At 46.0% G+C, this 27,646-nt stretch overlaps 2 protein-coding genes across 8 annotated transcripts in view; both read right to left on the minus strand.

The window, feature by feature from the left end:
* CAPN6 (calpain 6) overlaps positions 1 to 2,676 on the minus strand; it is a 50,600-nt gene extending 47,924 nt beyond the window's left edge. Inside the window, exon 1 of one of the 2 annotated variants that reach the window (XM_032124307.1) lies at positions 2,530 to 2,676. The gene's annotated coding sequence lies outside the window, so the exon portion shown is untranslated. Of the gene's footprint in view, positions 1 to 1,017; positions 1,290 to 2,529 lie in introns of those variants that run through there. The other variant, XM_032124306.1, reaches the window with a different exon arrangement.
* A 7,273-nt stretch (positions 2,677 to 9,949) lies between these two features.
* The window catches only part of DCX (doublecortin), a 77,195-nt gene continuing 59,498 nt past the window's right edge, over positions 9,950 to 27,646 (minus strand). For 4 of the 6 annotated variants that reach the window (XM_032124310.1, XM_032124315.1, XM_032124313.1 and 1 more), the window contains 2 exons: positions 24,005 to 24,102; positions 9,950 to 21,733 (listed from right to left, as the gene is read on the minus strand). In XM_032124310.1, coding sequence (XP_031980201.1) covers positions 21,677 to 21,733; positions 24,005 to 24,102 — 155 coding nt within the window. In that variant the 3' untranslated portion in view covers positions 9,950 to 21,676. The remainder of the gene's footprint in view (positions 21,734 to 24,004; positions 24,103 to 27,646) is intronic. The other 2 variants (XM_032124314.1, XM_032124316.1) reach the window with 1 other exon arrangement.

The raw sequence follows: 27,646 nt of genomic DNA on the forward strand, positions 1-27,646 counted from the left end.
CTCCTCAGGCAAGGGCAAAGATTAAAACAGCAATGGGGCTAGCAGCAGAGGAGACTTTTGCCTCCAGCTGATTGGTTTCCAGGTGAAATGAAATGCTGAAATTCTTAAAGACCATTGCAAGCAGAGACAAAAGCCCGTGGCTCCTTTCAGGATTTCCCGAAGTGCACAGGTGTCTCCATGTTTCAAAAAACCTTGTCCATCAGTGGCTCCCAGTACAGCCTCAAGATCAGTCACATTTTCAGTTAACATTAGAGAGGTACAATTCCAGTTAGATTTTTTTTTAAAAGTAATTTAGTACGCTAGATGCCAATTGTTACAATTAAGATTAATCCAGTCAAGTGATCTATTAAAAGCTCTGAAGAAAATGCGAACAGCATTGCCACTTGATTCATTCAAGCCAAGGTTTTGTGCTGAAACCACAGGAAACAGCTTTCTTCAGAATTCCAGTACCTCTCCATTCTGCCTTTTCATAAAAGTTAGCTTAAAAAAAAAGAGATTGCAAATCAGAAATTCCTTATCAGGCCACTCCATTATTTTATCTATCCACTGATCAATTATTTTAGATACAATACAAAAATGTCTCCTTCACAAGAACCATAACAATGAAAAAAAGTAAAACACCCGCTTGAATTTCACAGTGAGAGAATCCACGGTGAGAACTGACAATATTTTGGAAGATCAGAGACAGGATGGCAAATGGAATTATACAAGCAGAGATCAAATGACACTTTATCAATCTAGCCCCTGTAAAGGGTGCCTGTAGAGAGAAGAGTAGAATGAAACTGGTTATCCCAGAAGAAAGGAGAGCACCCATGCTGTGGCAATAAATCCTGCAATAAAGTTTGGCTCAGAGTTAGCACAGAGCTGTGACTTTCTGAGAGAACTAAATATTAAACAAACACAAGTAATCCAAAGCATTTTCTCCTGTGCTGACTGAAGTGCTCACTATGGTTCACACAGAGAGTTTTCTCCCTGTGACAAAGGTGAAAACCCAGTAAACACCAGTCAGGCACTCACCTGGCTGAGGTCAGACGCTGCTCGGGGCACATCCAGCTCCAAAGTGGCTCCTGCAAACACTGATCCCTCGGCTTCTTAACCTGGAATTCTGTGGGCTGTACCACAGCCACATCTCCAAGGGGGTGTGTGTTGGGATAACTCCTCCAGGGATGTCCCAGGGACAGCAGGAAAGCTCCGCTCTGACCGAAAGTGCAGACTCCTGACACACAAACTGTCAGCTGTGGCTGTGGCTGGAACTGTGAATGAACTCCTGAAGAAGCAGATAAGGCCAGGCTGTTTGGCAAGAGCTGCAGGATTGGTTTGGTGTTTTTGTAGGGAAAACAGATTGATGTGCACCATGAAAAAAAATGTTACATTCCTTATTAGGCTGCACAGCACTCATCCTTCTCCTCTCCCTGTCCTAGTAAAGGAATTGGTATCACTTTATGGGTTTAGAAAAGTTTAAAACCCAGGAAATAATACATTTCTCTGTGCTGTGGCAAAATAAAAAGTAGGACACAAAGAAATTCTCGACAAGAAATGGTTTTGGCAAAACAAGCTTCTCTCCATACTTTGCTCAGCCTCAATTTCCTTTTGGGTAAATCCTAAACATCTGGGTGAATTTGACTTGAATTTTTCTCATTTGAGGACTATAACACCTTTACTTTGCCCTTATGTGGCTTTTACTTGTATTTTAGTAAATGTAGTCCAATTTTTGAACAAGAACCATTTCAAAATGCATTAGAAAATTTCATCATTCTCCCCAGTTTTCTTCCCCCATTTAATCCTCATTTTAGCACAACTGGTCTAAGTTTACAAACAAGTTCATTCCTTCTCCTAAACATTATTATTATTGAGCAAATCTCCCAGAGGAGATTGGATTTCAGGGGATGAGTTACATCCACAAAATACTCTGAAGATGATTAAGAAGTATCACAAATTTCTGTACTGCAAGGTTTGCTGCAGGATTATTTGCTCTTTTACCCCAACTCCTTTTGAAGGCACGCTGAAATCTGGACTGAATGTCCCTGGAAGCTGCCACTAGAGTTCTACCATTTCAGGAGTAAAAAAGCTCTACATACTAAAGCCATGTGTTTCCAATTCCTGACTGAGTTTAAACCAGAGTTTAAAGCATAACAAAAAGCTGATGCCTGTATATTACACACACACTGCGATTCATTTGCACAGCTCAGGGAAGAACATGAAAAACCCCCACAGGAGCACAACAAAATTCCACTCTGTGAGCTGATAATAAATATTCACAGCTTATAAGATGTGTTCTCACAGTAGCAGCCTTTGCTTTGATCCAGTGAAGAGCAAAACCATGAGAACTTTTTGATGTGAGTGGCATAATCCAAGAATTGTGTGGGATTTGGGCTGAGGAGGAGCTCTTGCTGGAAGTCTTGTCAGAAACAGAAATTCCTTTGGACGGGCAGCAAGATGAGCCCCACGGATGACAAGCAATGGAAAAAAAAAAAATCCTGTAAAGGAGGTCTCACTTACTGTGAACCATTGAAGCTTACAACATCATACCTGAAAGCCTTGAATGATCCCTGCAGCTTCCTCGGTGGCTGTGTCCACTCCTCTGGTCTGGTTTCCATCCACGGTTGTGCTGCATCTCCTGGTGTCCCCAGTTTCCTCACTGCTCTCCTGCACAGCCTGCAAACACCCCCTGAGCAGCGTCCCCTGCTCCAGAGTTGTTGCTGTCCAAACCTGACTCCTCCTGCACCCCCAGCAGGCAAACCAGAGCCCAGAGCCAGCCTTTTTATTTTGGAAAGACAAACCACACAGCACAAGTAAACAACAGAATTTGCTCCTGTGCAAGGTCTTCTACACCTTCAGCACCTTGTGCTCAAAGCCCATTCGTACCTTGATAAATTCCTGCCCATCACCTTGCACACACACTCCAGTGCCAGGTTCTTGTGTCCCACCAGAGCTATGTTCATCTATTATTCACTTCATTTCATGGGGCAATTTATTAATAAAACATGGGGTGGTTTCCAGCAGAGATTCGACTTAAATCCTACATGTTTACTCTACTCTTCTTAATTTAAACAGTTGGAACAAAGAAGAGCCCAAGAGGCTGAATCTGAAAACTAACCAAGATTCACTGAAAACTTTCAGAGCTGTGTATCCAGTTGTGTCTGATTTTGCTCAACAACAGCATTTTGAACCTGGATCACTCATCCTTTGCGTTGTGGAATTTTGATATTTCTCCCAAAGCATAAATGACAGGAAGGGTTGGAGTAAGGGATCAGTCCCAGACTAGCACTGAACCCTCTGCACAGCACTGAGCTAAAAAAGCCCCTAAAAGAGAGGGCTGTGCTTTGCCCCTGTCTACAGCTGTCACAGAAGCTGAAGAGTACAGGACAGGATCCATCCCCCGCCTACCTTAACCACAAACATAACAAAAATTTCTACACCTTGAGAAATCAAAGGCATCTCAGAGACAACAATGATCTGTTGTGGGGACAGACCAGGCAGCACTGCCCTCCATCCATCCATCCATCCATCCATCCATCCATCCATCCATCCATCCATCCCTGCGGTTCCCCGGAGCAGCAGCGTTTGGAGTGATTTTTCAGGCAGGCTGGGCACGGGGGGGAAGGAGCCTGAGGAGGAGCCCGGGAACACCCCTGCGAGGGAGCGGCCGCAGGATTTATTTCCCTGAAGGACACACACAAAATCCACCCTCCCTCCCTCCTGTGAGCCCGGGGGCCGCGAGATGGCGGCATCGCCCTGGGATGCGAGGGTGGGAAAGGCAAGGGATGGGTGGGAAAGGCAAGGATGGGGTGGGAAAGGCAAGGACAGGGGTGGGAAAGGCAAGGACAGGGGTGGGAAAGGCAAGGACGGGGTGGGAAAGGCAAGGACGGGGGTGGGAAAGGCAAGGATGGGGTGGGAAAGGCAAGGATGGGGTAAGAAAGGTAAGGACGGGTGGGAAAGGCAAGGCAAAGCAAGAGGGGTGTAGGGAAGGCAGGGCAAGGCATGGCAAGGGAGGGGAAGGAAAGGCAAGGGAGGGGTAGGCAGGCACTGTGGGGATCTGGAGCTTGAAGTAATATTAAAAGTAAAGGCAATAAAGTTGTTTCATTCCATTATTGTGTTGCTTTTATGTTCTATCAATATTTTGTATTAGAGTATTTTTATTCTATTTTTTTATTCTCTTATTAAATAAATAGTGTTTATTAAATAAAGATTGTAGGACTGGGGCCACAGGGGATGTAAAGCCCAGGGGCTGGAGCTAGACCCAAACCCATGTGGGGGAGCTGAAATAAATCCCACAGAAACAGGGATGGAGCTGCAGCTCAGGGGCTGCAGGAGCTACCCAGGGGCTTCCAGCCCAGCCAGTGGTGTCAAGCACAAGCCGGGGGTGGAATCTCAGTGGTGTTCCTGGGACTCAGAACCAGCCCAAGGGCACCTTTTGGGATGGGGAACCTGGGGCTCAGTGGCTGTTCCTTGCCCTTATTGCCGGCTGGGGTGGGATTGTGGGAAGGGGTGTGTTGGGGGTCAGGTCTCGTTAGCCCCTGTTGGGATGGGTGTGACAGCTCATGGAGATACTGAAGTGATGACAGTGACTGATTCATGTCCTTGTCAACAGCCCTGGGCTGGAGTGAGAACCAGAAGCAGCTTTTAGCTGGAGGCAGAGGGAAGCTGAGGAGCAGGAGCTGAGACAGCAGAGGTGGCAAGACATAAACATGGTAGGGCTGGGGGTGAAACTCCTGTGCGGCAGCGACAGGGTAGGGACTGGGGGGCTGGAACTAAAATGAAGATCCTGCTGAGAACCTGGAGCAGCTTCACCTGTCAGCAGCGGGGAGATGTGGAGCTGGAGTGGAAACAGCCAAGCTGGCAATGAAATGAAGCTTGTGGGGCTGGAGCTGAAATCACTGTGGGATTGGGATAGCAGTTGTTGGAATGGGGGAGCAGCTGTAGTGATGGAGCTCATTGTGGGGCTCGGCTGGAGCCATAACGAAGATCCTGCCATGAGAACCTGGAGCAGCCTCAGCTGATGGCCGGGGGAAGATGTGGAACGAGCTGAATCGGCAGAGCTGGCAGTGAAATAAAGCTGGTGGTGCTGGGATAGGGACTAAAGGAGCTGAAATCACCGAGGGACTGGGATAGGGACTGTTGTGACCGTGGTGTTGGGAGGGCAGAGAGGCACAGGGCTGGGGAAGGGGCCAGGGAAGGGGCTGGCTCTTCTCCCTCAGCCATCTGTGGCCCTGGGCCCATCCTGCTTCTCTGTGTGCCCATGGCTGAGGCCGGTTCTTCCCCAGCTTCTCCCCATTCTCTGGCAGTGAGGGCCCTGTGCAGTGGCAGCAGGATGGGTGTTTTGGGGGCACATGGGACACATCCCCTGCTGCCATTCGCTGTGTGGGCAGGCATCAATCAAGCTGAAAACCACACATGAAGAGAAAACTCCCTGAGGAGCTCACAGAGACAGGAGTTCCCTTCTCTTTGAATTGCCATTTGTATTCCGAGTGTTGTGTAAACATTAAATATTTAAAACATTGCCTGTAGCACTCTTGTTTCTCAGTGGGATTTGGATAAAGCTGTTCCTGTCTCAGGGTCATGAGAAATGTGCTCGGGCTTAGCGCTTTCCCCTTCTCCATCGGCGATGCTGAGGCCTCCAGGAGTGCTGCCCCTCTCCCACAGCCTGAAATCAGAGCCTTGTTTAATGTTGGCAGGAGTTGGACAGGGCTTGGCTCATGTTTGCCCTGTCATTCATGGTCTGTGGGATGCTGCTGCTGCAGGAACATTGTCCAAGCCTATCCCAGCAGCTCTGCACTCCAAGACAGAACCCCACTGCACCAAGCTTTAGGTTTTTCTGCTCACTGCAGTCCATGTCTGCTTTGGAGCCTGGGAGGTTTCACCTTGGACACTTGATCATGCAATGACATTTTTTTATTTAGTGAAGATCTGTCTTCCTGCAGCTTCAGATGCCAGGACTGTTCTCACAGTGCTGGTGGTTTCTTGTGCTGGTACCTCTCAGCACCTGTTTTAGTTTCCCAGGTGAAACTCTTTACATGGAGTCTGAAGTAGTGAGTATCCATCCTGCTGGCACCTGGAGTCCAAAGAAATTCTAAGCCCACTTTGGGCACTTGCTGTGTTTTGTCTGTGGCCCCAGGTGATTCCCTAGGTGACACAGAAATCTGTGGCCACAGCAGGAGCTGAAAGTCTCCTGAGGTGTAGCCTACTGCTCTAAATACTCTTTTCCTAGAGCTGGTGCCTGGCATTTAAAGTCACAGCTGATCTACTTTTCTGACCAGAAAAGCAGAGTATCCTGAGTCATTTAAAGATTTAAGGATATTAAGGGTGGGCTCAGTTTTATGTACCTAAATCTGTGTCAAGGGGACAGAAAGGTGTTTTTCAGTTTCTGTTTTAATCCCATGAGGGGATGCTGCACTGGCCCGTGTGTGCCTGGAGCCTGTTGCAGGGTCCTTTGTCACAAGGCACAGGAATAAGGGAACTGTCCTTTAAGAGGGCAGTGAGGAGGGCACGGGAGGACACATTTGCCCTTGTCCTCAAGTTCTCCAGCACATAACTGCATCACTCCCCCTCGTGTCCCCTCCCCACCCAAAGCATGACCCATTCATTTGCAGAGCTACAAAAGCTTGGCCTCATCTCCCCGTGCTTGGCTCCTGCTCCCACTGCATGTGCACAAGCGGTGCATGGGTGGGCGACCTCATTTGAGAGCTGATCTCATTATAGATCAAGTGTGTTCCTCCTCTCATGTATCTCACAGTTATCTTCCTCCCCGATGAGGACTCCTTAATTAAAGCATGGACAATTTGTAACAGAACAGCATTTTCCAAAGATTTTCTTTCCTGCTTGCACAAATGCATCGCTCTGCAGAGGCCAGGCTGGCCATGTTTTAATTTGAAATGAGGGTTTTATTGCTGCACCCTGCTCTAGGTGCTGGTCACCTTTCTAGGCAGCTCTGGAAGAATCACCATTTACAGGCTGCTGACAGATTTGGCTGTGGGTTATTCCAGCCAGGCTTCTGTGCTAATTCAACCTTATGTTAGCATTGGTGTCTTATTTTCCAGCAAAACTGAGGCCATGTCAGAGAGTGGCATCTTTGACCCCCTCTCTGTCCCCAAAAAGAGCAACTGAGTTCTCCTGTTCCACCAACCCTGAAGACCTGAGCAGCCCCTGGTGCCTCTGGAAGGTCTTTCTGCTTTCTCTGGTGTTCTCTTCCACAGGCTGTGGCACTCCCAGTGACCCTGCCTGTCCCCAAAGGCACCGAGGCCACATCAGAGGGTGAGGGAGCCATGCTGCCTCCAGGACCCTGCCAGTGCTGCCCAGCTCAGCCCCTGCACCCTGTCACACTGGGGGATGTTCTTGGGTGGCCTGGTTTAACCCCAGCCACCAGCTCAGCCCCACACAGCCACTCACTGCCTTCCTGGGCACGGGGAGAGAGTGGAAATGGTGAGACTGAGAAAACTCACGGGTTGAGATAACAACAGTTTAATGGGTCAGAAGGGAAGAAAATAATCATGGTGGTGATAATAAAAAAGTATTACAATGTCCAAAGCGAGTGATGCTCAGTGCAGTTGCCCAGCCCATGGATGACTTTCCCCCAGCTTATTTGCTAAGCATGACTCCAGATGGTCTGGAATATCCCTTGGGTCAGCTGGGGTCAGCTGTCCTGACTGTGACCCCTCCCAGCTCCTTGTGCCCCTCAGTCTCCTCACTGGCAGGGCATGAGAAGCTGAAAAGTCTGAGCACAAACACTGCTTGGCCGTGACTGAAAACAACAGTGTGTTATCAACATTATCCTCACACTGACCCCAAACCACAACACCTGGAGCTGGTGCTACTGGGAAGAAAATTAACTGTCTCCCAGCCCAAACCAGGACAGGGAGCTCTTAGTCAGGTCTCTTATGTCCAGAAGATATGAATATTAAAAGTTTATTAATAAGCTTGTAAGGCAGCTAGAGATGCAGGTCAGCCTGATGAGGCTGACAATGCACTGATACAATTAAAGCAGTGTCACCAGGGTGTTTATCCCACTCAGGGGTTTTCACAGCTCCCTGGAGAATCTCCCCACGGTTATGGACACTCCCATCCATTGGGACACCTCTGCTTTAGAAGGTGGACCAGCACTGGTGTGTTTTCTGGAGAGCAGCACACAGCCAGCCTGGGGTGACAACCTGAAAAAAGGTTTTTAAATCACAAGATTTGATGGCAGACAGTGAAAAGGAGCAGCAGAGAGAGGAGTCAAACTCCAGATTTGATGCCCTGGGCTCAAGAAGCCCAAAATCTGAACACAGATGCCAAGCATCATTTCCAGTGATCTAAAATCCTCCTCTGTGTTGTCTTCACACACCAGGAAGAGGAGAAGACAGCAGCCAAGGGGTTTTGAACCAGGCCAGAACTTTTACTTCAGTCCAAGCAATTGACACCACACAGGGCCAACACGCTCAGACTGAGACTTCTCAGGAGCAAACACTTCTGCTGCTCTGATTTGCCAACATATTCTGGCATCCCTGATGTACATTTCTGTCTAGATCCAGGCTGATGCAGCAGGAAGGCTGGGCTGTGGAAGCTGAATTTTACTGTCACTGACACAACAGTAAACCTGGAGTGATTCTCTGTGTGCCAGAGGAACTCCTGCTAAGACAGCAGCACCATCTCCAGTGGCTTGCAGTGCTGGTTGGGGGTGCCACACTACCAGCATTTGGGTTTCCTTTTAACTCTGTCCGGAGTCCCTGGAATAGCTGTGATAGATTCACACAGCAGGTTTCAAATCTGCCATTTTCTGGACATTTTGCCTGGGCAGGAGCACTTCCTTGATTTTACTGACCTCATCCAACACACAGCCTCTGCAAGAGACACCAGGGTGCTTTGTTGGCTCTTGCAGGGCACAGGGACACAAGCAGAGAGTTTTCAAAAGCACTCGTTCTGCTTTTCTGACATTTCCTTCACTTTCAGCCCATGCACATTCAGACAAAGGCTGCCCTGAGAGCCATTTTCTCCTGGTTTCATGATGAGAACTGCATTTTTTTCCCATGTGGTCTTTCCTTGCAAACAGAACTGCACTGTCTGTGCTGCTCTGGCCTGTCCTGGCATGGTGTGATCAGCCAAGGGGGTGCCAGCACTTGGCCAAGAGAGACGACTTGTTGGTAGCCCTGGTGCTGTTTGCCAGCTGGCACAGCCTCTGCTCTGGCCCAGAGGGCAACGAGGACACCCTCCCTGGGCTGATGTGTGCTGGCCACAGGGAAAAAGGGAGGAAGGGCTCCATGTGAGCATGAAACACCCTGGAGAGTCCAAGGTCTTTCAGAGCACCCAGTCTGGAGCGGGAATGGCCAGAGCTGACTCACCACACTCACTTTTACTTCTGCAGATGTGAAGCAGAAACAAACAGCAAAGTGGCTGGTGCTGGACAGGTCACTGAGGAGGTCTAAGCCTTATCATCATTTCTCAGGGCTCACAGGGAAGAAAGCTTTTGTCTTCACTGTGGTTCTGACAGACAGGCTGTGAAAAGACAACTCGGAGCTTTTTCAGGCCTGTGTGGGAAGGCAGGACAAACACAGCTCTCAAATCTCACCGAACTTTCCAAAACTCACGTGGGACCACACAGGCCTTGCCCAGGCCCTGGGTGCCAGGACAGAGTTCAGATGGGGCCCACGTTTGCTGCTTTGGATCAGCAGTTTTCACTGCAGTGCTCACACGGGGAAAGACCTGCCCTAATTTGCCCCTTTTCTCCCAAAGTGGGACCCACAGGGAGCCCAGCCCTTTAGGCAAAAGGATGGGTCCTGCACACATTGGGCTGCTTCAGTCAGGCAGATGTGGGCCTTCCTTAATTCAGGGGCATCAGGTTCCCTCCCCAGTCTCTTTTTTTCAGCATTTACACAAGTGGGGCAGATCTGGGAAAGCTGAGGTATCAAAATGAAAGAGTGCTACTATAATTCACAAGTCACAGTCAACACACACTCAACAAATGAAAGCCTCAGAAAGGTTTTTATCGGCCTAAATATTGAAACCAAATTTTATTTTTTGAAAATGACATTACACACATCTTGCAAATGTACATTTAGATGAGAAAACAATGAGTAACAAATATTGAGAGCAAAGCTATAAAGTGGACAGGTTCTCTGCTGCATGGCATTGCATTACAAGAATACTCAGACCCGGGATGGTTATTACAAGTAGTAAAAACAGTTCACAACACCTCACAAAAATGGAATTTTTTTTCCTAGAAAGTCAAATCTTCTAACAAAAGGAAATGTTGTTAAGGGAGAAGAGCCATAGGGAATAGAGGTGTGGATCTAGGTACACTTTGTGATTTTGTGGCACGGCTTTTTGGGGTTTCTTTAAGTCCATTTCTTAGAAAATGCATCTTTGTGGGTGACCCCATCTTTTCCAAGACTTTTTCCCATCTTCTGCCAACAGAACCACAGCTAATAAACAAGAAGCCCCTTGTACTCAACTCAGAGCTCGGGAGTGTGGAGAAGGAGTTGTCTACAGACCCCCCAACAACATAATTCCCTTATCCCATCCCCACCCCCTCGCTGCGTATCCAGGAAAATCAAAAGTGTGTGCAAACTCCGCAAATCAGGGGCCGTGGGACGAGTCCCAGGGACAACCAGCACCACCAGGAGTGGAGGCCACGGCCGACGCCGCTCGTGCCTCTTGCCTCAGCTGCGGTGGCCCAGCAGCACCTCACCCTCCACCAGAGCCAAACTTCCAAAGGCTGGATTTGCTCCCCAGCCCGAGCAGAGGCAGCGGGGGACTGATCTGCACCTGCTTCATCCTGGAAGATGGAGTCTGATCAACGTGCCAAGGCAAGGCACTGCGAGAAATACGTTCCCCGAGAGAACCTGTTGAGAACTGCTTTTCAAACCTGGTTGTTTATCGCTTTATTTATGCCCAAATCTGTACTTTACAACCACGAGAGAGAGAGAGAGACAAAGACAGAGTAAGAGAGAGGGAGAGAATCTTTCCAGGAGGAAAGGAAGAGCTAATTAAGAAGAGAGAGGTACAGGACCATGCATTTACTCTCAAGAGCTTGTTCACGAGCAAGCCAACATTTCTAACACTACAACCACTCATCTACATCTGTTTGCTAAGTAACTGAGTTCTACCTACAACTAGGGAGCAGAAGGGGTCTTTTTATTTTCTTCCCCCTCCCTTTAAAACGTCAATAAAAATGTTTTCTGTACAAGTTGAATGGCACAAAAGGTGGTTAAAATGCTAAATAACTCACCACAAATGGAGAATGCAAAATTAGTTCAAAACATGCATGGACTGTGTACAGGTAAGCAAGGAATCATTGGCATAAAGCTGCAATATATTACAAGATGATACAGTTGAGATCTTTTGGAATAACCTCTGCTTGTTCTGCCCCTTTGAAGAGACCTTCACATAGAAATTCAGCATAAAGGAAATTCAAGGTATGTATCCAAGCAGGAAGTTAACTATGGGCAACGTTATTTGTCTGAAGAGAAAAGCATTTCCCCTCCCCTTCCACACACTCCCCCAAGGTACAAAAGTCAACATGATCAGCATTGCTGCAGGCTTGCCAAAAAGAAAGGTTAGACAGGTCTGGGGTAGGAGAACAAAAGCACCATTTAAATTAATAGCTCTTTGTACAATGTCATTAATTAAATACCTTATTCTTTAAACAAAAACATCCTGAAGTTTACCAATCCCACCAAAATAGCAATGGACCCCTTCCCACCCCCGTGTCCTCCAAGGTTATGTACACAGAGTTTAAAGTATACCAGCTAAACTTTAAACCCAGCTGCCCCTCCAACCCCCACCCACTGAGCAACAAGAGAAAATACATCGTGGCCTCTCAGTTATATTATATTGCAGCTTTGTCATTAATGAGGAAATCATACAAACCCAATGAATGACCTAAGACAGTAATCCATGATCACGTTCCAGTTCAGCTGCACATCTCCCTCCCTCAGCACCACTGGGTGGTGGCTCTGCAGCTCTGGGAGCCGCAGGGTCCTGAGCAAAGGCAGCTCCTGCTCTCCAGACAAGAGCAGCGTGTGGAGCTCAGGCTGAAGGGATGGGAGCTGCTCACCTCAGCTTGGGACAGGATTTGTAATTGAGAAAGCAGACAAAGGCTAGTGACAGCAAAGCCAGCAGGCTGATCCTCCTTTCCTGTGCTTCCAGACTAGACAGTGTCACAAAACCCAGAGAATCATGGAGGGGAATGTGTCATCATTTCAGAGAATAGAAGAGGTTTGGCTAGACAGGTTTCCTCTTTCCAAAAGACCCTGGGTGTCTTCTAATTGCTAATCACAGCTGTACTAGGACTGCCACGGTGCTAAAGCTGCTTGGATCACCCATCATTTAAATAAGAAGCAAACTAACAACAATTTCACATGTCAGGATTCAGCATGTAATTATAACTCACAGGCTTCCTTGTTCTTACATTCAATACTTCTGCTTCACCGTATCTATAAACACCAATTAGCAGTGCAATTAATTCCCTAGACATTCTTCTTTTTAGGCAGATGCATCATTAGACATCACACTAAATCTGGAAAAAGCTCCTCTGTCTTAAAGAGAGGGAGAAAAAGGGAAAAAAAAGCTGTGTGTTCTGCAACCCCCCTGTGACTGTATGGTCAGCATGAGAGGGAAATAGAATATCACAGGATTTCACCTGCCACCTGCTAAGGAAAGTGAATTACAAGTCCATCCATACCTGTTCTGCAAGGGTTGGAAGCAGATGGAGAAAAGCAGCCATGCTGGAGTTTAAACAAACAACAAAATACTCCCCCAAACATAACCCCGAAACCCAAACCACAACAAAAATAAACCCCACAAAATGTTTCTCAGGGATTCTCTGAAGGTAAAATTTGTCATGTCAAGAACTGGGCTTGGACCCAAGCTTGGGATCCATTTCGTCCCTTGCGGTATTTCCCAAGTTTGACCCTGTGCATGGGTTTCCCAGAACTCAGGGATTCAGAGCCAGGGTTTGGCTCTGGCTCTCCCTGACCAGGTGCCACCGCCGTGTTCCATCCTGACTGCACGTGCCAGATGAGTCACTGTGCTCTGCAACAGCCCCACTGTGCAAATGTGACTCAAATTTAGCTCCATTTCCTATATATAACTCTTGCAAATAGAGATGGAAGAACCAGCTTGGATAAAATTCAAAAGCAGCCTTGAGTTTAGATGAGTCACCTAAAATGAACCGAACCTTCCTTTTTTATTTAAGAGACATTTGGCAACACTTCTCTAAAAACCAAGCCAAGCATAAATCTCTGCCTGGTACTAGATGGGACAAGAGTAGAAAAAAATACTGCTAGAAATAGAAATACTACTTCTAGTTCCATAAACCTGCTGGGGTCAGGGCATATCTATTGGTAGACTGAGAGTAAAGTGAGATAAAGCCAACACTCTTTAGAACCAGAAAATATGGAGGAGGCCCTGATTTGCTGATGTTCCTTGTTTAATTTTCAATTCTAAAACTTTTAAGGTATTTCAACAAACTATTTCAGCTTTATCATTAACTATAATTAAACTATACAAGATATCTCCCATCTGTAACTTGCTATTTGAGGTCCATAGAAGAGATCACTTTATAACTGGGGTGAGTGAGCTTTCCTCTGCAAAGGCTGCAGCTGTCACCCAGGAAACTGAATCCCCACTCAAGTAATCAATCACACAAGTATTATCAACAGTAATCAATCTCTGAAATAGGAGACCAACCTTGGACCAAATAGATTCATAGATTAATTACAGAGGAGCTTCTGCCTGGTTAAAGCAGCAGAAAATTAGGTGTATTGGGTTCCATTTGCATTATACTGAGTGTCTGAGAATTTATGGAAACAAAGAGGTGCAATCTTCATGCAACAACAAAAAAAATAATCTGAGCCTACACAGCAAAAAAGTGTTTGGATAAGTCAGTGATTTTGTGGTTTAGGATTAAATTCACAAGCACTCTAGCTCAACTGAACTTAGGAAAAACATCTCATGAGAAAACCAGTGTTAAACACAGGTGCCTGTGTTCAGCACAGACTTCCCATTGCTGTGGTGGCCGCAGCAGCCCTCACACGCGAGCTGGGCATTTCCTGGGCAAGATCAGCATCACCCCTGTGCCCACACAGCAAACCCAGGAAACCTCCCTGAGGAGCCTGTCCTGGCTTTTCATCCTGGTGCGGCTGGGTTGCCACTTTTCCCAGAGTTTGTTGAGCTCCGTGGGAAGGGATGGGAGGCTCTGAGATGCCCTAATTATTATCTTCTATTCTCCAGAGTGCCACGTCTGTCCTCCCCAAGCCAGGGCACGCTGATCATTAATTGCTGTTTCTGATCTGATGGGGAGGAGTGTAAATTCACAGCTTGGTGCTGTCCTTCAGCAAAGGGCTGGATCTTCCTTCTCCCTTTGAGGGATGGCACATGCTGGCAGGAGAGTTACACGGCAGCAGGGGAGGAGCTTCATGCCACATTCTCCTGCCTGCAGCCAAGTTTGGCCTTATTTCTGCCAAGGGGAGTGGGACAGACACTGCTGTGGCAGGTACCTGTCCCCTGGCCTAGGTACCTGCAGGGACAGTGAGTCTCAACAAGCAGCCAGGAGCTGCTCCTGCTCTTCTGTCCAAACCAAGCCACAGATCCCCAGTTAGCCCCAGCGTTCTCTTTAGTTTGTCCCTAGAATTTCTTGGCTTTTGTCTTTCATCATTCTCACCCATCGGTGGCACTGACCTGTCCAGGGCTGTGCCTCATGCTCTCCCTGCCGTTGGATTTTCTCTGAAGCCCCAGCTCATTTCACGACTCAGTACCTACCCCTTAACAAACATCCCCCACCATTCCTCTAAGGAACAGGCTTTTCCCTTAATTTCCCGTGTTTTCCATCACAGCATCTTTCCCTGATGGTGCCAACTTCCTTTTTTCAGCTGACAGATTAATTATTGCCAAGATTTCTTAATTCCCTTTGGGCATCCTCCTCCTTCTTCAGTTTGAGTGCTAAACTGTCAGACCTAGGGAACCCCTAAACTGGCTCAAGAGTCCTGAGTTCACTGAGATAAAGAGCAAGAGTCACAATAGGTGAGTTCAAGTGCACTAAGCAAGGACACTGCAAGGCAGCTCTCTCCCATGTAGACATCTGGCCACAAACAAGGTTTTCAACACCTGGCCCACTGTTTTCTTGGTAGAAAGCCACTGGAATAATCAGATTTATTCACTGTTTATAAACACAAGGCCCGTATTTTGAATGGTGACACGAATTGCCTCTGATATGTGCACATACCTCTAATAAAAAGAGGGGCAGTGGGGGGCTGTATTCAGGCAGGAGAGAAATGGGTTGCTGGATGAGGGTATCACCTTCCTCTCCTCCCAGGGATGTTGCTGGCTCCCCCATGGTTTCGATGGGGAACTAATAATGAGGTGTCTTTCACCGTGACTGAAATACTTAAGGATTTTTCCAGCAGAGTTTTTGAGAGAGCCAGAGTTCTGTGAGAGACTTGCCAGAGACACAGTTTGCTTCTACAATGTGTTCAGACATTGGTGAGTAATGAATACATTTTAAAAGCAAGCTCTCTGTATCAGCTTATCTCAAAGCACCCTGCAGGTGGAGGGAAGTACTGGGACCAGCCCTCTGTGCACTGGGACACCACAGCACAAGGAGAAGTGATCTCTCCAGAGTTGTGCCACACCCCAGCAGCTCTGAAACCCCACTGGCTCTGAAACCCCACTGCTGAATCCACTAGGTGTGATTCTCATTTGCTCAGAAGCTCATCTGTTGGCCAAAAATAGTTGTCAATATGTTTAACCTTCTCTAAGCGGTGTCCTGAGGGATGGACAGTGGTCTGTGACCCCAAAACTCCACATTTGCATGTGCAGGTGTAGCACTCATACCACGCCCTGCAACTGGGATCCTGTCAGAGCAGCTGTGCAATGGCATTGCTGGAAAAAGCCTTTCCATCCACCTTATATTCCCTGAAAATCTCCCCTCTCCCTATTAAAACATGTGGGTTTGTCAGCTTGGCCTCAGACCTTCAATCATCACGGACTAGAACTGTTCCAGAGGAGACAAAACAGAGTGGGGTCCATACACTGCTGCTCCCAGCCTCTCACCTGCAGGCACCAGGAGACACCAGCTCTCGAGCCAGGAGCAGAGGAGGATGAAGAACATCTGAACAGCAGAATCAACAACTGCTGCAGCAGAACCCAGCCCTGGTCACTCCACAGTGAGGAGCAGCTGTGAGGCACAAGACTCAGCTTTACCATTTCCTGAGATACTGTGGAGAGGCTCAGATTCATGCAGATGGGACAGAGGCATCAGCCAGAAGAAATCTGTGATTCTGGAGACAGCAATTTTCACGAGATGGGCTAAACACCTCAAGAATTAAAGTGTGCCCTGTCTGCTGTGGTCAAGGCTGCTGTCCCCTAGGCCTTGCTGGGCACATGCACAGTCCAAAGGATGTAAGAAGGCACTTAAAGTCTTCACCTTCCTGCTCTCATTACACCAAGGTGGGCTTTCAGCTGGATCTCTTCCAGGTGTCTCGTGTAAAGCACTCGTCCTGTTGCATGGACTGGCCTGACTCTTTAGATACACAGAAAAAAGATCTTCATCTCATGCCATCCATTTGCTTCTACAAAGAATCTCACCAGCCCCAAACAGTGTCCCAGCCTGCTTCCATCAGCAACCAGAAAAATAACTTGGGGCCCAAGTCATTACATGGAAAAAGAAGCTGTTTGGTTCCGTCGTGGCTGTGGTCAGCACCTGGCATGCAGCAAACACACCTCTACAGAGCTTTTCTCTGGCTATGGATTGTCTTAGCTTGAGGAGACACTTTCTAGACTAATTTTCTATCTACTTTACTTGGCTATTTTTTATTCCTTTCTCTAAAAATGATTCTGCCTCTCCTACAGTGAAAGAGAACTCTTGGTTCATGGCTGTGGGGCACCACTGAGGTCAGCGACAAAAATCACGCCAGAGCTCTCACAGCACACTGGGGAAAGGCTCAGACTGGAAAATCCACACTGTGCCCCTGCAGAGAAGATGCCACTTCCAGGGATGGCTGTCCCTGGAACAGTGTCTGTGTAGGGATTCAGCCTGGCATCACAGAGCACTCCCACAGGGTGTGCTGGAAGAGCAGCACTGACCTCAAAGGCATGAGAAAGCAAAGACAAGGCATCCTAGAAAATGTTATCCATATGGATAAGGAGAAACTAACGCTTTAATGCCCTTGCTTCCCATTGGAAATGCCTGGGTATAACAGTGCTTTGCTGTTTGCCACAATTTTTGGTTCTCCCTCCTTTTTTTCCTCTTCAGAAGTACTCAACAAGCAAATGAGAAATAGCAGCTCGACCAAGTGTGATTTTTTTGTATGCCTACATGTGTTAGCTGAGGATGAGAGAGATGTGGCAATTGTTTTCTAAGCAGAATCCTTCTACTGTCTGTGAAAATGACACAATTAGTGCTTCTAGCTCCTGAGAAGACAATAAATAATGTGCAGATATAGGAAAGGAAACACAGGCAATGGTAGGGGAAAGCTACTTCCAACTCCCATCACAGAGCAAACCAAGGTAAAATCCCATTATCAAACTCTTTCCAAATCACTTCAAGATATTTAGCTGGTGGAACTGAACTAGCTCCAAATCGTTTAACAGATGAGGCTCTAAAACAGAAACTTCAGGATTATAAATGCTGTACAATTGATAAAAATCCCAAGGTTGAAGGTTTTGCTGCATTGCTCTCATCTTCTACAGTCAAGACCATCACCTGAGTGTATGAATGCTAAAGCCCTCAGTCTGTGCTATTCCTTCCTAATGATTGTGTTTGAAACAGGGATCTTTATATGCAAATTTGCTAAATTATACTGAATGAAGGCAGATTTCAAAGAAACAAAGCCCTACTACTTTAAGGGTCTCTCCAATTTGTTTTTAAATACTGTATTGTTTTAAAACAATATCGTCCCAGTGATTCAATTAGTCTCCGAAAGCACTAAAGGCAGCCTCGTGAGGCAAATTAGACAGGGGTTTTATAGCAGAATTAATATGGCAAATCCTCATATCATGTGGAGCTTTATTGTACTTGTAAATGTAAAAAAAATATGAATATGAAAGGTGAACTCTGGAGTATATAGTGGAATTCCTATCATCTGCTCCAGGATCTCCCAGGGTCTGGAATTGCTGTAGTATATTGGAAGTAATTACTAATTCACAGCAGTTCAGGAAAGCTTTCTGACCAAACCCAAGCTTAATCTCATGCAAAGTCGACAGGAGTAAAGCACGTGCTAAAATTTAAGCTTTTAAGTTCTTTCCTGAATGAGGGCTGTCCTTATGTTTAAAAAACTAAGGTCTGATGCCTGTGCACTGTTTCTCTTTGTATTCAAATCTACATGAGGGATCCTACAAAGCCAAAGATAACTAGTTCTGAATGTATGTAACATTCCACATGCATTTCTGTACAAGAACTCATGCAATATTGGCATTAATACAGACTTCACTCTATGCTACAGCTGAAATGCTCACTGACTTCTACTGCCCAGGCATTTCTACATAGAAAATTGCTTCTTAAAACTTGGGAGTTTGGCCTCATACCCTGTTTTCTTTGTGGCTTCTGCTGGTTTGAATGGCTATTTTTCCCACTGAACATTTTTTTTTTTTTTTAATTCTTTCAGGCCTTTTCAAAGGTCTCCCTAATTCCCTGAAGGAACTGCTGGGCTCAGCCCCACCACAGGATGATCCTCATGCAAACAAAGCTGCATTCCCAAGGGAGAGCTGGAAGGATCAAGTTTTAGATGTGTCCACCAGGTGCAGCTCAGGAGGAAGAGCTCAGTGATTTCTTAGTGATGCTCCACCAGGAAAAACATCTCCAAATAACCAAACACAGTTTTTGGCAGGGAGGAAAGGAAGCCCTTCTCAACAGCCATCCAAACAAAGGATCATTCCTCCCTTGGGATCCTGCTTTCTCTTACACAAACTGCACTCCCAGCCACTGGCTAAAAGCATCTCCCAGCCTCCTTTCCTACTACCACCAGCTCCAGCAGCTCAGGCTGCAGAGAGCAGCCCAGGATAGCAGAGATTTGGGTTTCCTGGTGGATGTGTGGCGAGTGTCCTGCACTGAGCAGCAAGAGAACCTGGATGGGATTGCATGGCTGGTCTCCTGCTTTTTCTGAGGAAAGGCGGCAGGACAGGCTAACCCTGACTGTGACAGGAATGGCCTCTGTCACCGTGTGACAACACCCTGGACTGCAATCCCAGTCCATCCATGGCTACTGCTCAGGGTCCCTGGAAAAGCAGAGACTCAGGGAGGGACTGTGAGATTTCCATCACCAGAACAGAGGAGAGGGTAAAAGCATGTCAAATTATCTGTCCCACTAAAGCTTTCCCTAAGACAAAAGCTCTGATGAATAATATTGTTATTAGCATAACCAAGGCCTTTGACATCCTTATGCTTAAAAAAAGTCCTTTTTGCTCATGACCAGTGTCTACAGTAGCACTCACGGGATTAAACAGCCAAAAATTAGCACCCATAACCAAATCTGCACCCAGAATATTTCAGCACCTTCTGTTAGAGGATCTGAAAGCACTTGACAAATGTTAACCAACATTTGGCCTCACAACCCCCAGTGAGGTAGAACAGAGCTGTCCCTGCAGGGACAGACAGACAGCTTGAGGCACAGGGTTACTCAGAGACCTGCTCCCATTCAGACACGAAATTCAGCAGTGCCAAGGGCTCAGAGGTGTGCTGGCTACTGCACCCAAGCTTTGTCCACACCACCATCCTTTCCCCCCCACAAACCCTCAACACGAGCCCTTAGCCTGTGAACCAACCCCAGGATTCTATTTACAATATTTAAAATGACCATTTAGCAGTTGTGCAGTCAGAGAGTTACTCAATCAAATGAAGTTATCAGTGAGAACAAATGGTTTCTTGTGCAAAACTCTGGGTGTAAATGATCATGCACTAAGACTTCTGGGTGCAAATTTGGTGCATGATAACTGTGACCCCTTGACAATTCCCAATCCTGGCCTCTCTCTGATAAATCTCTTTTAAAAAGTTGAATCAGAAGTATGATCACACAAGCCTTGAAGGATGCAGCCTGCACAGATTGTTTCATCCCAGCAATGCAAGCAAACAAAACGTGGAGTGGCTTTGGGAACAACCCAGCATTCATGGAGCATCAAACAGCACAAGGATAAAATCCATCCTAATCACAAGGGGTTGCAAGGCAAGAGGGAGTAGGTGTCTGTGTTGAAAAAAAGAAAGGCAAATAGAGCAACAAAGAAAGACTTGATTGCACAGATTTCATTTAGGTAAAGTTCTGCAAGAATCAGTTTCATCAAAGCTTATTCCATGAGGGAGGGAGGCAATGGCAGCTGGCCTAGGACAAAGCTTCAGCGCTGTAAAAACCACCAGCCCTGCGTGAGGAGATGAACTTTGCATTCTGGAGGAGGCATTACAGATTAATAAAAGCAAAAGCTTTCTCTAAATACAGCGAGTTTGTTTTTCTCAGATAGAAGAGTTTCTTAAAATATGGGTTTTAGAACACCACAAAACTTCATTTGTTATATAAGTAGAGAATCTGGCCATAGTTAGGAATACTGAAGTGTAAAAAACCAAATTTGTAATCTTAAACATTACAAAAACTATCAAAACATTCAATATTTTGAGTTGACCGTTTTTTTCCCCCCTACACGTGTCTGTTTTGGCAGTGATGACAAGATTTCTAAACTGAGTTGCTGTTATTATTGTTCTGCAGTTGTGGTTGGTTTTTTTTGTACTTTTTTTTTTTTCTGAACGTGTTTTTTAAACAAAAGAAAATCACCAGCTTTTATAAAAAAGAAGGAGCTTGAATCCTTACTCCCAAAACACAGATACAAGGTTTTCCTTTATAAAAAGTGTATTGATTTTTTGCTATAAAAAGTGACCTATAGGGTGTCAAACCTGAAAACAAATTCTCACAGTGTTTTCAGTGTTGGCTGTTCTCAAGGCATTACTGTTACAGAGATAGAGAGATACCATAGGGGAGGTATAAATATTTGTTACCAGCTAGCAGCATCCTTGGATTGCATGTGGAAGGTGTTCTACTCCAGATAACTCAGCTGATTTATGGGTTTTTGCTTAATTATTAAAAAAAAAAAAAGGCCAAATAATATTTGAATAATTTGAATTATTGCACTAACCTTACTCAGCATCTGACACAATCATTCCTCATCTCATCCAAGCTTCTGCTGGCATATTAAGCATCAAACTAGAAAGTCATTTTCCCTCCTGCCCTCCACAATAAAACCAAGACTTGTTAGAATGCAGGTGCCAAAACTGGGGCTGTGGATGAGGAGCAGGCGAGCTGGCAAAGGCTGGCAGTTTGCACAGGTGGAGAACATCATCTGCTCTACTCCAGCTTGCAAACTGCTCAGCAAGGGGTCCATTTGCACACCTCCAGGGGAGCTACTTTACTATCACTACGAAAATCACATGGTTGCAGCAGAAGAAATAATAGAAGAAGATGGGAAATGCACAGGATCGTTGGCACATCGGCCCCAAATTTCTCACAATGCCCATTTTGCATCCCTGTAACTTAGAAGAATGGTATCCCTCTATCTCTATAGACTGGCAGGTGTTGGTTTGTGGCACAGAGAGGATAAATCACAGAACAAAAATGACATATAACCGTGTGTCCTTTGACTTGAAAGCACCAGTCACCTATCTGCTTGTTCTGGCAGAAGTACTTTGCTGGATCCCAAATGCAATATGGACATTTAGCTCCACGTCGCTCTACATGGAGTCCCCAAGGGAATCGGAGTCATCCAAAGACAGGGGCAGGTACAAGTCCTGTAGGGAGAAAGGAGAAAATGTTAACCCTCACCATCAGTTCCCACCCTTGGCCACACAAAAGGAAGCAGCCGAGTGGCTCAGTTCCTGGCAGGTCAGAGGGTGGAGGAATCGTGCACTGGTGACTGGGCTGGGCTCACCAGAATCCAGGGAGTTCAAGGCTAAAATCAAGGCAGGCTCCTTGCACAGAGGAGCAAGAGCATCTCTGTTCCTGCTGACTGTCTGGGGATAAGTTTGAGAAGTGTTTTTTTATTGTTCTGGATCAACGTGTCCATTCCAGCACATGCATGAAAGAGCAGCACCTTGCCTTAAACACATCTCTTTAAACCTAAGTCCACAATAAAGAGTCTTACCTTGGTTTGACAGCTGCCCTCAGGACAAATCTCCAGGAAAATCACATGTTCCATGGTTTATTCTTTATTTTAAGCAACTTCTAATCAATTGGAAGGGTTAAGAAAATAATCTCAAATTTATTATTTGGACCAAAAGCTTTTCCAGTGTCCCTTTCTGAGGTAACCATTTAATTCCATTTGTTTAACGTTCTGTGTGGGATTAGGTACAGGAACCAGGCTGAGGGCTAAAGCTCTTGTGGGACCTTTTTGAACTCTGACCCACACGAAAGTAATAACTGTGAGCAAAATGAAGAAAAACCCAAATATTCAGGAAGGAAATTCACAGAAATCTAGATACAAGAAGAGGTAAAATAGGACTTTGTGGTGAACTCAACCTAAGCATTTATCATTTGAGCTTCAAGGGGAAAAAAGAAAATCGATTTCATCATAAGCAGGAAATTGCTCCTGGGAGAAAGACAACGATGCATGAATATTCTGGTAACCTAAAATGCTGCATTTGTGTTTGCTGATTGGCTTAACTTAGTGCAGAAAATCATAGCTGGGCTGGCTTTGCCCTCAGCAGCCACCATCTATTACAAATGGTCTCAGGGCTGCACTGGAAAGGTCATAGATCAGCCAGCTGAAAACATACATAAAAGATTAAAAAGGTGAGTTTCACTTGTCTTGACCAAGAAGCAAATCTTCATCTCTGAAGTTCTAAATGAGATGGGAAGTTTGGAAAGTATTTTGTGTCCCTGATGCTGAAGCAAAGAACGCAGTTTACAGCATTACTCCTGCTGAACTGCTGACCAGGGGCCAGATTCTGTTCTCAATTACAAATTAATAACAAATCTGGACACATTGTGCTAAAATTGGTGTTTATCCTCAAACTTAGACTGAGCAGCTGAGAAGAGAGTGAGGTCCTGAGGAAAACACAGTTTTCATTTGGATTCAGCTGTGCCTTCGTTAAACAGAATTAGTTCAACCCCTGCAATGTGGCCCATGGCGGGTTCCACGTGGCTGCTGACTGCAAAACCTCAGCACTACCAGAATTTTTTAATTACCCTTAAAAAATTCCGAGTCAATGCTTTTAAAGTCACACTCAGGCTGAGAGGTACAGTCTGGTTACTAAAGAGAAACCCCCCTGACTTCCTCTCACACCCACATTCGTGTCCAAGCTCCAGTTTCCGTATCAAGTGAAAACTGTTGGAAGCAGCACTGTGGCTACTCCAGAAATGCAAAGGCCCACAGAAATGAAAGTCTGGACTCAGCACAGAGTGGCCCTGAATAACAGGAACTGAAAAAGCTGTGACAGCTGCTGTACCTTTTAAATAAATCAATGCATGAATTATCCATGAGCCAGCACAGGTTTCCTGATCTCTGCCAGGATGCTGTGCTACCTGTTAGCCACGCTGTCTGTGACCAGCAAAACCAGCTACTCTTCCACAACACAATTACCCCACCAGCTGTAAGAATCACCTGCTTCCTGTAAAACAGAGCATGGCCTTAAATAATTAAATTTAAATTCTTGAGGAGCATCATTAAAGTGATGTTTCAGAGCTCCAGTAACATCTGCATTCTGCTGTTTAGGGGCCTGATTTGCCAGCACTTGAGGCTTTTCAGGACAGGAGGGTTTACATGAAACCATATCCATCAATGACTTTTCCAAATAGTGACATAAGTTCATGGTCAAGTTATCTCCTCTGATCCCTCTGTGTGGCCTCCAGCACACATTAACCACTCCAGGAGAGGAATCAGGCCAATGGTTTGTTCACCACCTTGCCCTGAAGGATGACCCTTATAGGTAAAGGGCCAAATTCCACTGTTTGAACATCAGGAGTTGTTGTTATTCTTCCAGAGAATATGGCCATGACTTCAGAGTTCCACAAATGTGATGGACTGAGGCAAAAGGAGATGTAGTAAGGTATAAGAAACGTAATACCTTGTGCTTACGGAGGCTCCCTGGGCTGGTGGGCGTGGAGATCGGCGACTGCTTGGATTTGGGTGTGGACAGCTGACTGCTGGAGGTCCCGTTTGCTGGCAGAAAACAAGACACAAGCTGGAAATCAGGCACACAAGGGGAAAATCCTTCTTCTTTGGGGAGATGGAAGGTCTCCAAGTATTTAACACAGAAACACGATGGTTTATTCATGTTAGGCAGGAGAAAAAAGCCCAAGTGAACTGCATAGCTAGAAACATAACTCCAGGATTTCAGCTGCTCAGGGTGACTGCAAAATACAGTGAAATATGAAATAAATTGAAGGAGCACTATTTCACACAACAAATATTCACCAAGTCGATCTGAGGCACAGATCACCAGAAAAACATGACAATTTCTGTGTTCTCAAACAGTTTAAGGGCATGAGTGGGACCCAGAGACTGACGATATCCTGAACACTACACAAGCAATGTCAGATGGCAATTACACACATTACAAATTACACAAACAGCAGCCTGTTTGCTGTGGGTGGGATTAAGTGACCAAAGAGCCAGATGGAATGATGCTTTCAATTGTAACAGCTGAATCTGCAAATCATTACTTAAAATTCATCAAGTACTTGAGTGTCTGGAGGAGACTGAAGAAGTGTATGAAGTATCATAGAGTAAGATGTGTGAATGTTGTATTTTTATAGAGCAAAAGCAGCACAGCTCTTGCTTGAATGCCTAAGAAAGCTTCACCCCTCTTCTCTGTTACCTCCTTGTGAGAAACAGCTGGGTAGCTCAGGTTTGTAGCACAGGTAGGGGTCAAACAGGTGAGTTCAAAAGTGAAAAGAAACATGTGCTCAAAGCCCCAGGACAAAGGAGGAGCTGCCAGCAGTTAAAGCAGCTCAGATGCAACAAATTCATGGTGATGTGGCTCCTCTGCCTTCACACCCATCATTTCCATGCATTTCCTCCCCTGCTGAAAGAGGAGGTTATTCATCACACACAGCTTTTTTCCTATGACAAATGCACCTTACTGAGGAAATGGATATTTTTAAAAGGTGGTAGAAAAAATGATTTATAGATCATTGAGGAATACCTCCCTATCCCACTCAGACCATGCTTTATTGGTAGGGGGAAAAAACAGTTCTGGAAAGGCAGAAGCTGCTTCCTGCTGGCTCCTGTGCACTGTGCTGTGCCACTCTTCACTGTGCTCCAGCTCTACAAAATGAGCTGCCCTCCAGGCTGGTGGGGAAAAAAGGCAGAGTTCTCTAACTATATGCCAAATAATGAAGGCAATTCAGTAAAAAAAGAACTTGGATCTCTTTTATGTTTTATTTCACTGAGTGAATTTGTGTTTCCTATCAAAGAAAATGGGGGGAACAAGAGGACTGATATAATCTCTATTAGCTAGAATCCATTTCCAGTTTCTAAACTGCCTCTTTCTTTATCTCCAGTTGTCACTGATCCTTCCTAAGGCTGAAGAATGCCACCTAACAACTCTGCAAGAAACCCCAATTTCCCTTCCACAAACAAGACTGGAACAACAGCAGAGTCAGTGTGCAGCAAAATGGATGTAATTGCTGCAGGGCAGGACAGAAATTCCCTAATACAATGAGAGTTTTAAGTGCTACAGCAGGGGTGTAAATATTTTATGAGCATCAACAAAAAACCAGATGTGACATCCAAACCAGAAATGGAATGAGACGGATGGATATCATTACAAATACAGCAGAATTCTGCAGCAGGAGCAACAATGAAGAAGCCTAGCTTAATTTTCTCTGTCTGCTAATGAAGAATAGTGCTCATAAGCAAACCTGCCTGTGTTTCCTTTAAACTGAAATGCAAGAAAATAACAGGAGGCAAAGAGCAGATGCCAGGTGGTGCGTAACACTGCTGCTCCACTAAAACCTGCTGATGATTGAGGGTAGCTCAGGATCTCACCTACACTCAGCTATTAGGAACTGTGCTTTAGAAGCAGCTTTCATTTCAATTCTTGGGGTTTTTTCCCCACCACGTTATTCTTTGTGCATTATGGCTTGTTCATGGCACTGTATTTGCTCTGCAACATCAATTTGCCTCAAAGTGCATGTCAGATCCTTTAACTGCATGAGCACATGCACCTTTTTCCATAGGATCCCCACCTCCCCCCATGCACAAGGCAGTTTGTACTTGGGAGAGAAATCAGGCTTGTCCAGCACATGAGAGGGAGGATGGAGAATATTCCTGTCACGTTTGAGATGGCCATGAGAGATCCAGGTAAACTGAATTCTCTGTCTGCTTCCCCCACAGATATTTTAGAATCCCAGAATGGGTTGGGTTGGAAGGGACCTTAAAGCTCATTCAGTTCCACTCCCTGCCACAGGCAGGGACACCTTCTGCTGTCCCAGGTTGCTCCAAGCCCCATTCAACCTGGCCTTGGACACTTCCAGGGATCCAGGAGCAGCCACAGCTTCTCTGGGCACCCTGTGCCAGGTCTCACCACCCCCACAGTAAAGAATTTCTTCTTAATATCTAAACCTGCCCTCCTTCAGCTTAAGTCGATTCCCTCTTTGTCCTATCACTCTAAGCCTTTGTCAAAAGTCCTTGTTCAGCCGTTTTTAGGCCCTTTTTAAGTCAGATTTCTCATGTGGAGTTGTTCCGAGTGTTGCTCATGTTTGCTGGGATGACTGGGGCTCTGGATCCGAATTTCCAGTGGTGATAAGCACCAAGACCTGCAAATCAGGTTAGTGAGGTCCATCTTTTGAACTCAACATTTCTGTCCACAAACAGAACTGGAAAAAGCAGGGCCCGAGGCTCAGAGTGAGTGCTCAAAATGTGTGCAGGTATCTATGTCTACTAATTTGTAAAGTAAGGTCAATAATCCCTGCTTGATTGGGGTTCCCAGGATTCTGCAGATGAGATCCCACTCTGAGGAGCTTGTACACAACAAGAGTGAGAGAAAGGACCATGAAATACATGGATAGTTTGGTCTCCAGGTCAGGGTTTGAAGTGCCACCAAGAAAATAAAGAAAGGGAACAAGCAGAGCAAAGACAGCATGAAGCAAATGTAGGAACAGCAGCTTGTTCAGTGAGCACGAGCCATCCTGCCCTTCAAGACAGACAAATAAAGCCTCAGGAGTGGAAGAACTCAGACTGCACAGGCATCCTTTGCTCAGGCACCTCCAAATTTCCAGGCACTCAGCTCTGCAGTGCTGACACCCTTTTCTCACCGTGTTTGGTGAGGGGGATCTCTCCTGGGTGTGCCCTGTGGGCTGGCAGCAGGGACAAGCGGGGAACAAGCTGCTCTCTCCCGTGTGCCATTCCCCAGACATCTGCTGCCTTTTGGACACACTCATCTATAATGACCCTGGGGAGCAGCCCTGCAGCCAGGACAGACGGACACTCTGGGTCTGCTTGCTAATTGCTGCTGCCTGGTGAATGTGCTTTTGTCCCTCTGTCCAAACCCTGCCATGAGTGGACAGAGACACTGAGGTCCTGCAGCAGCCTCAGCACCCTGCTCGTGTTCTCCCCGAGCCAGATCAAGGCAAAGACATTTTCAAATTTCAGTTCATGTACCTATGACTCTGTCCTGGTTTGAAAAATCATAAGCTCTCCCATCACAGCATATGGTCTTATACAACTGCACCCTTGTTTGGTATGTCAGCTAGTGTAAGAT

The sequence above is a fragment of the Corvus moneduloides genome, chromosome 14 (assembly GCF_009650955.1).
Source record: "Corvus moneduloides isolate bCorMon1 chromosome 14, bCorMon1.pri, whole genome shotgun sequence".
Lineage (NCBI taxonomy): Eukaryota > Metazoa > Chordata > Aves > Passeriformes > Corvidae > Corvus > Corvus moneduloides.